At 38.5% G+C, this 16,222-nt stretch overlaps 1 protein-coding gene across 2 annotated transcripts in view; it reads right to left on the reverse strand.

Moving 5' to 3' along the window:
* The window catches only part of LOC308679735 (uncharacterized protein), a 53,432-nt gene extending 37,413 nt beyond the window's left edge, over positions 1–16,019 (reverse strand). Inside the window, exon 1 of one of the 2 annotated variants that reach the window (XM_081347382.1) lies at positions 15,775–15,988. In XM_081347382.1, coding sequence (XP_081203508.1) covers positions 15,775–15,829 — 55 coding nt within the window. In that variant the 5' untranslated portion in view covers positions 15,830–15,988. Of the gene's footprint in view, positions 1–15,774 lie in introns of both variants that reach the window. The other variant, XM_081347383.1, reaches the window with a different exon arrangement.
* Positions 16,020–16,222: the final 203 nt, after the last annotated feature.

Genomic DNA, 16,222 nt, shown 5'->3' on the forward strand with positions numbered 1-16,222 from the left:
AATAACTAATAAAGACATGGTGGCAGTATAACAGAGACTTAACTTTACTCCGCTCATAGTGCAATGCAATAGTGCAATACTGTCTTGTTCCTTGCTTTTTGAAGAGGCCAAACACATGTCTGCATCTTTCATTAAAGGGATATAGTTTACCAAAAATGAAAATCATTTACTCACCCTCAAACTGTTTTAATCCTGTATGAATTTCTTTCTTCTGATGAACACAAAAGAATATATTTTGAAGAATGTCAATAACCAGACAGTGGATGGACCCCATTGACTTCCTTAGTAGGAAAAAAAAAAAATACTATGGAAGTCAATAGCTACCATCAACAGTCTGGTTATCGACATTCTTCAAAATATCTTCTTTTGTGTTCAGCAGAAGAAAGAAACTGGTTTGAAACAACTCGAGAGTGAGTAAATGATGACAGAATTTTTATTTTTAACTAAGTGAACTAATCATTTAACAGAAATGAACTGTTGGCATATGTTTCACATCAATTCTGTCCAGTTTGTCCTGTTGGACACGACACACAGCAATACTGTCAAGTGTCACTTGTGACCTCTGAGCCATGTTTTCAGTGTCCTAAGAGCACTGGAACTTCTTTCAGTCCAGCTGATGAGACTGGGATGATTTGGTCAACAGGCCTCTCATTTTAACAAGACCAGCCTTCAACAGACCAAGCAATGTCATTTTTTCATGTTTTATGGGGACTTTCCATAGACATAATGATTTTTATGCTGTAAACAAACTGTGTATTCTACCCCCCACAGACTAACCTTACCTATCACAGAAAACTGTCTGCATTTTTACATTTTCAAAAAACAAAAGTCTGATTTATAAGCTGTTTTCTGAAGAAGAAAAAAAATCCCCAAAAGGACAAGGATTTCGGATATTGACATCTTGTGGGGATATTTTGACCCTATAATGTAGAGTTGCACACACACACACACACACACACACACACACACACACACACACACACACACATATACACACACACTCTCTCGCTCTCACACACGCACACAACACTCACACTCTCTCTCTCTCTCGCTCACACACACACACACACACACACACACACACACACACAACACTCACACTCTCTCTCTCTCTCGCTCTCTCTCTCACACACACACACACAACACTCCCACTCTCTCTCTCACTCTCTCACACACACACACACACACACTAACGTTTATGTTAGTGTTATGTTACGATTGTAATTATATTGTAAAAACGTCTGTCCCCAAATCAATATTTGACGCGATTTGCCCCGTATTCTTGAGCACAGAACTGTTGATTTCTCCCTCGCTTACCGCATCTGGTTTTCTTAGGACTTAGGAGTTTTGGCGCTTCGCACAACCAAATGTGACTACAGCCTCTCACAAGTTAGAAAGAAAACACAAAGCCAATCAGTTTAGCGATGTGTGTTCAGGAGGCGGGACTCAGATCTAAACCGTTTGTGTAATTGGCCAATTTTTTTTTTAAAGGGTAACTAAACCCCTGGTCAGAGCCTGACTCCACCCACTGTCAATATTTGAAAAATGCTAGAAAAGTGGGCAGACCCCAGCGGAGATAGAGGGGACGAACCGTGAGCGGGGTGGGCGTGCACCTGAGACCTGCTGTCAGACTCTAAAATGGAGTTTGCTCACAGGTTCGCAAGACGACATAAAGTACATGCATCTGATGAGTTTTATCAGAGCCCGTCATTCTCTGGTTTTATCCAGTTGATGTCAATAGCGCGCGCTCTCTATATAGGCACATTCATATTTTGCCGCTATGTGAAAAAATCCAGCAAAATGCGCCGACGCGTTTGTCGACCCCAGAGGAATAACTTTAGCCTAACCATAAATTGTGATTAAATATGATCACTCACATCAAGACGCCGCTGCTGTGGTGGAGTCCATGCAGGAGGAGCAGCGTTTGTCACTGCGTCGCTTTTCAGCGCGAGCTGTGTGGAGAAACCCATTTCTACCTCTATTGCGTTGGAGAAGCAATCCCGCGAAAATGCCTGTTTCACACTCACGGTCTTCCAGGCCAAGTGCATGCAAACACTGGCGCCTAGTTATGCAGTCCAGCAGTGCTGTTGCAACCAGCAACACTACACCTACGTACCCTCCTGACCACTGTACACAGATAAATCTACGCTAGCTCATACCAAGGGCGTGTTGAGCTCGTGCCAGGGGCGTGGTAGAGCTGGAACCTGCTTACGTCACCTGCCACCTTTTACGTCACTTGCCACCGCAACATCCAATAGGAAAATTCAACTGCAGTAGCCACCGTTCAACCTTAAGAGGGCAGCACTCAGACGTTTTTACACCATATATTGTAAAATTAAAACACTTTATACCCAAATGTCAAAAAAGTTACTCGAATCAATGAACAGCACTAATAAAGCCTCATTCTTACAAATCATTAAATAAAAAAAGTTGGTTTAGGGTTTAGTTACCCTTTAACGACGACAATCCGGATGAAAACAAGCCGAAATGAACTAGGAGTAACGAGGCGATTTTTAAAATGTAAGGAGTAGAAAGTACAGATAATTGCGTAAAAATGTAAGGAGTAGAAGTAAAAAGTCGTCTGAAAAATAATTACTCCAGTAAAGTATAGATACCCAAAATTTCTACTTAAGTAATGTAACAAAGTACTTGTACTTTGTTACTTGACACCTCTGTTAGCTTGACTCTGAAGTGGGTCGCAACACCGGACGCGCAGCTCAGCGCCGCGCCGCGCCACGTCTAGGACAACTCTCACCTGAAAATCCATTAGCATCAGCAATTTTCTGATTTCTGTAAATAAATTTAAAACTAAATGTATATTGCAGCACGGGGTTAAGTCCGTATACATTAACTACGATTTGAGACACATAAATGTAAATTTAATATAAAACTATGTAAATGGCGCTGTGGCGCGGCAGGATTTTGAACACGGTCCTGAGCCGTTGCTGGGCGCCGCGGACAGACGCCGCCGGTGTGTGTACTCTCATAGAGAATAATGTGTTCGAATTTAAAAGACGTGGCGCTGCGCGGCGCGGCGCTGAGCTGCGCGTCCGGTGTGCGACCCGCTTGACAGACAGCTGTTGATCAGTGACATAGCCTACGTGACTGACAGCTCGCCGCCTACAGTATAAACAATTAAATGGTAAACGTTTTTTTAGTTAGCCTATTGAATCCTCTTTTTAAAAATATATGTTTTATGTTTTGATATTATCGTTAAATCACTGAGCAAACTCGGAGCACTTCACCGGCGGTGACTCTCTCCTCGCTTGACATCCTGAGCTCGCGCAGCATCCTGAACGTTCTAGCCTAACCGTTATATCGCACTTTGTAAAGAAACTGGGCTGGCGGATATCGCGTTCTGTGAAAAAATACATTTTGTAGTAGGCTTAAAATGTACATTTTTAAATCTTATTAATGGCAGCAATTCACACATAGATTAAGGTACATCTGAACAGTGATTTCCAATAATAAAATCCAAATGTCAAAAAATGGCATTTATCGCGTTTTGCAACCGAACTCTTCATTTCTTTCAGTAGCTTAGTCGGTATAGGGTCTAACATGCATGTTGTAGATTTAGATGACTTAACGAGTTTAGTAAATTTTTCCTCTTCTATAGCAACGAACGAATCAAAGTTTTCCTCCGGGAGACTACAATGCACTGCCTGATGCGATACTGTAGTAGACGGTTGCATAGTTATAATTTTCTCCCTGATATTATCAATCTTATAAGTGAAAAAGTTCATAAAGTCATTACTGCTGTGTTGCTTGGAAACTTCGGTGATTGAAGCTTTCTTTTTCGTTAGTTTAGCCACCGTTTCAAATAAATACCTAGGATTATGTTTATTTTCTTCTAATAGGTTTGAAAAATAAGCAGATCTAGCAGCTTTTAAGGCCTCTCTGTAAGCAATCGAGCTCTCTTTCCATGAAATGCGAAATACCTCTAGTTTTGTTTTCTTCCAGTTGCGCTCCATTTTTCTGGCTGCTCTCTTAAGGGCCTGAGTGTGCTCGTTGTACCACGGCGTTAGACTATTTTCTTTAATCTTCTTTAAGCGCAACGGACCAACTGTGTCTAAAGTGCTGGAAAAGAGAGAGTTAAAAGTTTCTGTTGCAATATCGAGTTCTTCTAAGCTATCTGGGATGCTGAGATGATGAAACTGATTAGGAAGATTATTAATAAAGCAATCTTTAGTGGCAGAAGTGATAGGTCTAACATATTTGAAACACAGAGTCTGCTTTGCAGCCTTGGCTAAATGAAGTTTACACAAGACTAGATAATGATCTGAGATGTCATCGCTCTGCTGCAGAATTTCAACGGCATCAACATCTATTCCATGAGATAATATTAGATCTAGAGTATGATTACGACAATGAGTAGGTCCTGACACGTGTTGTCTAACTCCAATTGAGTTTACAATGTCTTTAAATGCCAGTACGGTACGGTTCGGGTCTGTTAACCATGATCTGGCTAGCGTTTCCACTGCCAACAGTACCCTTACTTGATAGGCGTGGTGTTTCGATCGACGTCATATATTTTTCCTACTATGGAAGTCAATGGTACTAGAAACTGTCTGGTTACTGACATTCTTCTAAATATCTTCCTTTGTGTTCAGCAGAAGAAAGAAATTCATACAGGTTTGAAACAACATGAGGGTGAGTGATGACAGAATTTTAATTTTAAAGTGAACTATTCCTTTAAATATTGATGATTACTTGGCTTGGGGGAAACGCAATTAATTACAGAAATTGTGCAATTAATTAGTTAATTTTTTTTAATCGATTCCCAGCCCTACTAATTATATTTTTATTGAACTGTCTTTTGGTCCAATTGTGCAAAATAACCAATTCAAGCATAATTATGACTTTCCTTTTTTATAGTAGGCTATTACAAAACATTTCCAGTGAATTAAATGTATAAAACAGAAACATATCACAAAAAAAATGCAGAGCAAATATGTAGCCTATCATTAAACTGTTGTACTTTTAACTAGCTTATATCATTATTCTTAGAGGTTTTTAATTGCTTTATTATTTTTCTTTTAGAGGGGTGTCATTGAACTTGAATGGGCTTCCTGTTAAACCAGGCCCAACGCTACGGGTCGCCTGGTTAAATGTCTGTCAGTTCCTCCTTAAATTCTCCAGATCTATAGGTCTTCCTGCAAATGAATTACATAAAGATGTTGGTTTCAATGTAAGCTGATAGTCATAAAAAAACAAAACGTAAAATGTATTTCACCTGAAAGCTTCAGTTTCATCCTCATTTTAAAATATTTCCTGGACTATTTCTTTTGTGGAGTAAACTTGGTGCAAGGGACATTAATGAAACCTTATTGTAACGTGGTACCAATGTAAACAAATAAAATTACTTTCTTTTACTGATCTTTAAGCTAAAATACATTTATAATGCCCTCAAAACAGCACTAAAGACACAGTTATATTGTGCTTATCACAGTTAGTGCATGTTGAAGTCAATTTGAATCGGAGTAATCCTGCCCTAAGAGCAGTGCGTAATACACTAAAATAAAAGTGATTTGAATCTATTGAGTACTCCTGCCCTGAGAGCAGCGCGTAATACACTAAAATAAAAGTGATTTTAATCTATTGAGAAGTCCTGCCCTGAGAGCAGCGCGTAATACAGTAAAAATAACAGCGATTTGAATCTATTGAGTACTCCTGCCCTGAGAGCAGCGCGTAATACAGTAAAAATAACAGCGATTTGAATCTATTGAGTACTCCTGCCCTGAGAGCAGCGCGTAATACACTAAAATAAAAGTGATTTGAATCTATTGAGTACTCCTGCCCTGAGAGCAGCGCGTAATACATTAAATATAACAGCAATTTGAATCTATTGAGTACTCCTGCCCTGAGAGCAGCGCGTAATACACTAAAATAACTGTGATTTGAATCTATTGAGTACTCCTGCCCTGAGAGCAGCGCGTAATACACTAAAATAAAAGTGATTTGAATCTATTGAGTAGTCCTGCCCTGAGAGCAGCGCAAAATACACTAAAATAAAAGTGATTTGAATCTATTGAGTAGTCCTGCCCTGAGAGCAGCTCGTAATACACTAAAATAAGTGATTTGAATCTATTGAGTACTCCTGCCCTGAGAGCAGCGCGTAATACACTAAAAATAACAACGATTTGAATCTATTGAGTACTCCTGCCCTGAGAGCAGCGCGTAATACACTAAAAATAACAGTGATTTGAATCTATTGAGTACTCCTGCCCTGAGAGCAGCGCGTAATACACTAAAATAAAAGTGATTTGAATTTATTGAGTACTCCTGCCCTGAGAGCAGCGCGTAATACACTAAAATAAAAGTGATTTGAATCTATTGAGTACTCCTGCCCTGAGAGCAGCGCATAATACAGTAAAAATAACAGCGATTTGAATCTATTGAGTACTCCTGCCCTGAGAGCAGCGCGTAATACACTAAAAATAACAGCGATTTGAATCTATTGAGTACTCCTGCCCTGAGAGCAGCGCAAAATACACTAAAATAAAAGTGATTTGAATCTATTGAGTAGTCCTGCCCTGAGAGCAGCTCGTAATACACTAAAATAAGTGATTTGAATCTATTGAGTACTCCTGCCCTGAGAGCAGCGCGTAATACAGTAAAAATAACAGCGATTTGAATCTATTGAGTACTCCTGCCATGAGAGCAGCGCGTAATACACTAAAATAAAAGTGATTTGAATCTATTGAGTACTCCTGCCCTGAGAGCAGCGCGTAATACACTAAAAATAACAGCGATTTGAATCTATTGAGTACTCCTGCCCTGAGAGGAGCGCGTTATACACTAAAATAAAAGTGATTTGAATCTATTGAGTACTCCTGCCCTGAGAGCAGCGCGTAATACACTAAAAATAACAGTGATTTGAATCTATTGAGTACTCCTGCCCTGAGAGCAGCGCGTAATATACACTAAAATAAAAGTGATTTGAATCTATTGAGTACTCCTGCCCTGAGAGCAGCGCGTAATACACTAAAATAAAAGGGATTTGAATCTATTGAGTACTCCTGCCCTGAGAGCAGCGCGTAATACACTAAAAATAACAACGATTTGAATCTATTGAGTACTCCTGCCCTGAGAGCAGCGCGTAATACACTAAAAATAACAGTGATTTGAATCTATTGAGTACTCCTGCCCTGAGAGCAGCGCGTAATACACTAAAATAAAAGTGATTTGAATCTATTGAGTACTCTTGCCCTGAGAGCAGCGCGTAATACAGTAAAAATAACAGCGATTTGAATCTATTGAGTACTCCTGCCCTGAGAGCAGCGCGTAATACACTAAAAATAACAGCAATTTGAATCTATTGAGTACTCCTGCCCTGAGAGCAGTGCGTAATACACTAAAAATAACAGCAATTTGAATCTATTGAGTACTCCTGCCCTGAGAGCAGCGCAATACAATAAAATAACTGTGATTTGAATCTATTGAGTACTCCTGCCCTGAGAGCAGCGAGTAATACACTAAAATAACAGCAATTTGAAACTATTGAGTACTCCCTGAGAGCAGCGCGTAATACACTAAAATAAAAGTGATTTGAATCTATTGAGTACTCCTGCCCTGAGAGCAGCGCGTAATACACTAAAATAAAAGTGATTTGAATCTATACTCCTGCCCTGAGAGCTCGTAATACACTAAAAATAACAGCAATTTGAATCTATAGTACTCCTGCCCTGAGAGCATCGCGATCGCGGGAGATGTATCATTTTGACCGTTGAAATATCGCGGAAAATTTGAACGAGTTCTGTTCTTGCATATCAATTTAACAGACAGCGAGGTAGCATTGGAAAAGCATGTTTTACACCAGTTACCCCATAAGCTTGGTCGACTGATGAAACAGTCCAATCAAAATGCATACAATACGATATTTAGACAATGACTAGTTCTGTGCATTTTTAAATGTTCGCTTATTATCTTAGTAAACGTTAGAGGATGTTGAATTGTAACACAATATAGTTGTAAATTCACTTACCTTGCAATAAATGCGTTCTCCCACGAACATGTCTTTTATTCCGACTATTCCTCTTTCCTCAAGAAATCCCTCCGCAGCGCATCTCAAATTCAAACGTCTAAACCCCGCCCTTGCTTCAGTTTCATTGGTTGAAGCTGTAAACCAATCATTTTCCTTTCTGCCCTCAGAACATGTTTGAGTAAGTAAAACTCCCATCTGCACCAAAGACGGGACATGATGTCACAAGATGCGACCCTAAAAAGGACAGGATGCTCAAGCATACCTGTTTTTTCTCGTCATAGTCATGATTTTGGCCACCACAGTTCAGTATAGGTATCAGAACCGCGTCTCCTCACAGCAGATCTTTGTTTGGATGTGTGACGGATGGATTACTGCTGCTGTTTTGACTCCTTTACACATTTTATAAGCTCTTTGCGAGTTCTTAGCTGGTCAAAATACTATCATGTGTAGGCTATGCACATACAACAAGCGCGTTTATCTCAGCACACAGCATTGTTTTGGATGTTTGGTAAGTTCACAAAAGCCGACCAATCAGGTTTTGAACATATCCCTATGCCTTTAGGTTCGGTGTTAAAATGCCAATGTGAACGCTAAGCAGACCAGGGGCTGGTTGCATAAACTGCTAAGACTATACTTACAAGTTAGACATACATTTTTTTACTTTAAGACTGTTCATAGCTTTTTTAAATCAGTTACATAAAAACATTGGCCTAATTTGAAACCGAAAAGTAAGACTGACTACCCCTGGCTAACTGCCAGTGGGTCATACTAGAACTTAAGACACTCTCTTAACATAATGGCTATGTTTATGCAGACAGCCCCAGGACTAAAAGTTTTTTTTTTTTTTGTGAACACACCAAAATAGATCAATGCCACCTAAAGCAGAATGTATAACATTCTCCTGAGTCCCCTTACTTAACATCAGGTGACTTTTAATAATTTCTTTTTCTTTTCTTTTTCTTTTTTTCACATTTCTTAGAAGTGGAAGTCGTCATAGTAAACTTCTATAGTGGTGAATGACAGACTACATTAAATATATTTTATGTGTTCCCATTTGCTCAAATAACAAAAGAAAAACTCCACAATAGTGTTTCTTAGTGTCACAACTTTCAAATAGAGGAAAAAATAGAGAGAGATTGATAATGGCTGTCAGAAGAGAGAAAGATGTAAATTTTACCGTCACTCCCATAGCCGCTGTATGGTCATGTCCACACTGAGACAATTTTTAATAATGAAAACTAACCTTTTTGAAAACGCTCTTCAAAGTGGATAAATTTGAAAAAACACCGCTTGTGCATTGAAGTGTGGACTGTCAAAATGGAGATATTTAAAAACGATGATGTAAGTTTAGTCATGGGACGCATATTGTACCAATAGGTTATTCAAGTTATACTGGTATTGCACCTGTTATGTGCTATTCACTTTCACACTGTTGCTAAAATATGTTACTTTGCACACTCTTCATATCACTGTCCTGCAAAGACAGAAAATTTACTCATATTTGCTGTCCTGCAGCAATAAATGAGAGCAGTCGCGTTTTTGACCAAACATATGGTGACTGAGTGCGACCTGGATGCATCAGTGAATAGTGAGATATTTTGCTTAATAAAATTATCCTGCCAGAAGAATTGTGCAATAACTTTCTTATTTATTTTTCCATCTGTATTATCTCAGTGAGCTTTTGTGAGGTTTTACGCATGCGCAGTAAAGTGAATTTAGCATTTTATGACTTTTCAGTGTGGATGAGTTTAGGAAAACACCTAAAACCGTTAGTGTGGATGGAGAGCGTTTATAAACGAAAAAGCCGTTTTCAAATGTATCCAGATTAATGTAGAAACCCCCTCGCAGCAACACTCTCGGCCTTAGAAACACCCTCGCAGCAACGTTAACTAGTTTTGGTAATACTTTAGAATACTGTTCCTTTATTAATGAATAACTACACAGGAATAAGTAATGCACTATTAAAATTCTAGTATATAACAAGAAACTCTGATTAACGAATTAGTAAGTAATAGCGCTTGGTAACTAGCTAATCAGTAACTACTATTTTTCATACCTCACTGAAGACTTCTAAAAACTACTATATACAGGTTTATAATTAATATTAAAAATGCATAATGGATAATATAAGGTAATGGTAACCCATTAGTAATAAATCAAGTGTTACTACATCCTTCTAAAGGAACTACTAATAATTTGGATCAGTATTCTAAAGTGAAAAACATGATAACTACTGTACCTAATATTGACTGAATCATTGTAAGCTTTTGAGGTTTTTGTAAGGTTTTGGATAGTAGCTAATGACTCAAGTGTTACTACATCTTTCTAAAGGAACTACAAATTTTTTGGATCGGTATTCTAAAGTGATGATCATGGCAACACACTAGTAATGACTAAAGTGTTACCAAATCCACTGGAATAAATTACAATTCAAAATCTTACAAAAACCTCAAAAGCTTACAATGACTTGGCTTAATAGCCAGTTAATATTAGGCAGGTATCATGTTTTTCACTTTAGAATACTGATCCAAATAATTAGTAGTTCCTTTAGAAGGATGTAGTAACACTTGAGTCATTACTTTTACCATTACCTTTTATTATGCATTATTCATGTTAATTATAAACCTGTATAGTAGTTATCTGGGAGGTATGAAAAAAATTGTAGTTACTGATTAGCTAATAGTGAACTATACCACATTCAAATGAGCGCTATTACTTACTCATTTGTTAATCAGAGTTTCTTGTTAGTTAATAGTAGTTACTAGAATGTTAATAGTGCGTTACTCATTTGTTCCTGTGTAGTTATTCATTAATAAAGGAACAGTATTCTTAAGTGTTACCCTGTTTTTTTTTGTAATCTGATGCAAAGGTGATACAAAGTAATGTTATACATGTACATACATTTAAAAAAAATGAAAATATAAAAAACTTTGCAGGATTTCTGATGCTGATGACCGTTAAAACACACCATCACAGTCTGTGAAAAGGGTCCATCAAGGTATTATATTCCTTTAATGGAACTGGGAAGCCATAGAGACTGATAAATCTCTCATAGTATCTGGTAAATCTCTCATTCATTCATTCATTTATTGCTATAGGAGAGGAAGAATTTTGCAAACTCGTTAATTCATCTAAATCGACAACATGTATGTTAGACCCTATACCGACTAAGCTACTGAAAGAGATGCTCCCAGAGGTCATAGATCCTCTTCTTACTATCATTAATTCGTCTTTGTCTCTAGGATACGTACCAAAAACCAGATGGCTATGATTAAACCGCTTGTTAAAAAAACGCAACTTGATCCTACAGAATTAGTCACTACGTTGCTGTTCACTCTGTACATGCTACCCTTAGGAGATATCATTAGGAAACGTGGAATTAGCTTCCACTGTTATGCTGACAATACTCAGCTGTATATTTAAATTAATATATGTATATATAAAATTGGATGACTAGTAATTTCCTACTTCTAAATTCTGAAAAAACAGAGGTTCTAATTATTGGACATAAAACTTCCTCACGTAATAACCTAGAATACTGTCTAACACTTGATGGCTGCTCTGTTAAGTCTTCGTCGTCGGTTAGGAACCTGGGTGTGCTCTTTGATACCAATCTTTCATTTGAAAGTCACGTGTCTAGTATCTGTAAAACTGCATTTTTCCATCTTAAAAATATATCTAAATTACGTCATATGCTCTCATTGACAAATGCGGAACAAGCGTTCATGACATCAAGGCTAGATTATTGTAATGCTGTACTGGGTGGTTGCCCTGCACACTTAATAAACAAACTACAGCTAGTACAAAACGCAGCAGCTCGAGTTCTTACCAGAACCAGGAAGTATGACCACATTAGCCCGGTTCTGTCAACACTGCACTGGCTCCCTATTAAACATTGCATACATTTTAAAATATTGCTGATTACTTACAAAGCACTAAATGGTTTAGCTCCGCAGTACTTGAGCGAGCTCTTAACGCATTATAGTCCTTCACGTCTATTGCGATCTCAAAATTCCGGCCAGTTGATAATACCTAGAATATTAAAATTGACCGCTGGCAGTAGATCCTTCTCCTATTTAGCACCAAAACTTTGGAACAGTCTTCCTACCATTGTCTGGGAAGCAGACACACTCTGTCAGTTCAAAGCTAGATTAAAGACACATCTCTTTGACCTAGAATTCACATAATACATTATAGACTTCTATAATTCAATGTTAGGCCGCATAGATTAGGTCAGCCGGAACCGGGAAAACTTCCCATACTGTAAATCCTTATGTAGGCCTACTCGTTACATCATAAGAAGAATGGCATCTACGCTAATTTTAGTGTCTTTGTTTATCCCGAGGTTTTCCCGCAGCCTGCCGGATCCAGGCCTTATCCAGATCTGACGAAGGACCTTCGCCTGGACCCGATGACAACGCAGTGCTGAAGTGCCAACTAGTCTCTCCCTATGGATGATCCCTTTACCACTCCAGATAAAGCGTTTTCGGGAAAATTCATTTCGCGTACTTACCCCGAAGTGACAAAATAAAATTCTGTATCAAAATTTATAAGGAAAGACCAGTACTTTGTTTAGGCTTGGTTTGCAGGGAATTACAAACCCGCGCACATATATTCAAACGCACATAACTATAGAACCAATTCTTAATGCGCATGTGAACGCCATCAGCGTTTATCACAGGTTCGCGTTTAAAGGCTGTGTAGAGAGAATGGTGTCGTCTTAGCGGCCCCTAATTTAATAACAATTGATCGTTGCAACGGAAGCGAATCAATCAAAACTAACTTTAGCTGGAAAATAACTTTATTAAAGAACCGCTATAAAGCCAAAACAATCTCTATTACCTTAAATTATTCGCTTATCTCTGTAAAGCTGCTTTGAAACAATCTGCATTGTTAAAAGCGCTATATAAATGAAGATGACTTGACTTGACATAGGTTAGAATATTCCCAGAAGCATCAAATTCAGATAAAATTGTAGCAACTGGACCAATCAGACACACAATTATTTGTTATATTTAATGAATAATTCAACAGACCCCCACACCCAACAACAAAACTATGTGCCTACAGTATGTGTGTGTGAACAACCCCCAAAAAGCAGAACAGGCCCCTGGTTATCATGGAAACAGAGATAAGACTGATTTTATGGCCCAAAGGAATGTATGCAGAGTTTGTTTTCAACTGCATTTCCTATTGAAACAGACACATAGCCTAAAATTATACCCATTGTTATTGGTCAAGCCAATTTGAGAGGTGTGACTGCAAAAGGTAAAAGGGCCTCTAACCCCAGTGACCTTGGCTCTACGCTCTTCTTGTTGCTGTTTGTGTGGAAAAGGCTGGAGACATCCGGTCCAACTGGAACATCGCGGGACCTCCCTGCACTGATGGGGCCACAAAGTACAATAAGCAATGTTGCAACTTTCCACCTGGGAGAGCACACTCTCCCAATAACAACCAAGTCAGATTGAAGTTCGCCATTCTTCACTAATCCTGGAAGAATCTGAATGCATCTTCACTGCCATTGAACTATCGAACCATTAATCAACTAAACAGATGCTTACTGTAAGCTGTGGACCCCTTGTTTTTTGCTAAGAATCAACTTAAAAAATTACACAGTGTAGCTTTAAAACAGAGGCTTAGCTGTACCTAATCCCGAGTTCAGACTGCACGATTTTCAAAAGAGTCGGGTCACTGTTCTTTTCACACTGCATGACTATGCAGGGTAAGATTAAGTTGCTGGTGTGTTCACACTGCACGATGCATCGGCGACAGGAGGTTTCACACTGCATGACTTTCAGGAGGAAGAATCGCCGACAACTTCTGTCTGATCCGCAAACTACCTTTCGCAACCAAACACACGCGAGAAGTGATAAGGAAATAGCGCAAAATCCCGCGTGCGTAAGACCGCAGCTCTCGCGCGAGACTGAAATTGTTATTAAAAATGATAGCCTGCAAGAAGCTTGCGATCCAAATTGTCTGTGCACTGATTTGCAGCGAAAAGGAGAAAAAGAAAAACATTATGCGTGAGGAAATTGCTGGGAAGACAAGGGGAGCAAGGACTGTGTGTTTTGCAAAGAGAGTTTGGGGTAAATAAATAATGTTGCAATGTGCTGCTGTTGCTGCTGGTCAAGCAAATATTTGTGCTTTGTTTCTGTTTGATATAATTGTAAATATATCTATTAAAATACTGATATTGTGGTCTATAACTCCTCCCCGAACTCCCCGCTGCTCCGTATATTGCTCTCTCATTGGCTGTCGGTCATCGCCGATGTAGTTTTCAGTCAGAACACTTTCACACAGCAGGATTTTGAATCGCCGACAGGTCCAGATATTTAGCATGCCAAATATCTCACGGGCGTCGGCGACTCGTCTGTGATTCTCTCAGATCGCGTCTTTGCTCATTCACACTGCGTGATTGTCACTCGCGTGAACGAGCACCGATTTGCCTGTGATTTCGGGCATTTGTCGGCGATTTCTCAAAACCTGTCGGCGAGCCAAAATCGGGGCTAAAATCATGCAGTCTGAACTCGGCATAAGGAGCCACGCCTTAAAACAGATAATTTCAGATAGAGGGTCGGAATGAAGGTTGAAAATAGTCACTTTTCTGCATATATACAGTATATTTATATTTTCTTTTTGTGCAAAAAACTTTATTACCGCTATACATAAGGAACCTTTAGGATCATATTAAAATAATTAAAAAATCCATGTCATGACTCCTTTAATGTTATATCCTACACAGCTTCACTCTGATTCTAACTTTTAGTTAGCTTAATTCTCAAATTGATGCTTCCTTTTCCTTGCCGCTCTGTCCTCCAGCATGTGACCCGGAAACTGATCAAAGAAATCATCTTAAAGGACATCTCAATTCCCCTTGCACCATGAGGATGCATGGGGAATTCTTTCTTGTTTAATCTGATCCACATATAAATTCTCCTCCCCCTTCACACGTCACAATTGTAATTTATGCTTTACCTTTGCTGTTTAAATAAACCATACATCTAACATATTTCAAGAGGGCATCTTGCTTTATTATTATTTATTATGAATTTCTTAAATGACCAAAATTCAAATGCTTCAGGGCAGATCCCTTAAGTGCTGATGATACAAACAAGATTTCTTTCAATTCCTGCATTCTCATTTTCTTTCCTCACGTCCTACCCAAGCATGCTAACGGGGGTTGAACTGAGAAGCAACAAAGAAAGGAAACAAGGAAGCACAAACTAGAAATAAGAAGCACCCTAGTAATCAGTTTTCTTTTAGGTTGGCATGATATGCATACAAATCCATATATATTAAGATTCAGTAATATCGTCTAATGCTTATGTCACAGTTCTGTGCATGCATCACTGAACAAAAATATGTAAAAGTAAATTTTCTGCATTAAAATAAAGTATGTCTGATTCAGGTCTAACAAATAAAATGCAGATTAGTTTAAAGGGGGTAATTAAATGAGAAGGTTTGATTAAGATTAAGATTAAATTAATTTTTATATTAAATCAATTAAAACTAAATTTAACATGGATAAATAATGTGAAACATTAAATATGAACCCTGCTCAGCATTAGCACAACAAACTTTGTATATATGAAATGTTATAATATCTAAAAATTTGTTTTATATACCATGTCACATCATTTGCAACTTTTATAAAGAAAGACCATAATTTAGAGACACCATATGTACATCATCATATAAAAATCACAGCGATCAAACTCAAAACCACCCAGGCACTTTACACAACACCCACTAATCTTTACAGCATGCTATAAAGGAAAAGTTTATTTCACCTGTCCAGTGGAGGAGGATACAAGAACAGATGAAGAATGAAATCCTTCTAACCATGGTGTAGTTCTTCTCTAATTACAAAAAAACAACCAGAAAACCAGAGTGTTGCTTTAGAGTGGAGCACTAAAGTGATGAGAAAGAGATGTGTATCCAGCTATTCCAATGCTTATTTTAGAACTTCCCTTAGACAAAGAGGTACAGGAAACAGCAGCTACTGAGGGTGGAGGACCAAGAACCGGGAGATGTGGCGTAGCTTTGGAAGTGGGTAGTGTTTTAGTATTGGTGCTCAGCTAAGAGCTGACATTCCTTTTTTGTCAGGAACTTCTCTACAAGTCTATGTTAGTGTTTTCTACTCTAGCCACTGACCTGTTTTCTCTGGAGGGACAACCTTAATCCAAAAGAAATGTTCTACTTTTTTTCTGAATGGCTGTGTTAGGATTAAGTAAGTTA

The sequence above is a fragment of the Scardinius erythrophthalmus genome (genome assembly GCF_964197995.2).
Source record: "Scardinius erythrophthalmus genome assembly, chromosome: 2".
Lineage (NCBI taxonomy): Eukaryota > Metazoa > Chordata > Actinopteri > Cypriniformes > Leuciscidae > Scardinius > Scardinius erythrophthalmus.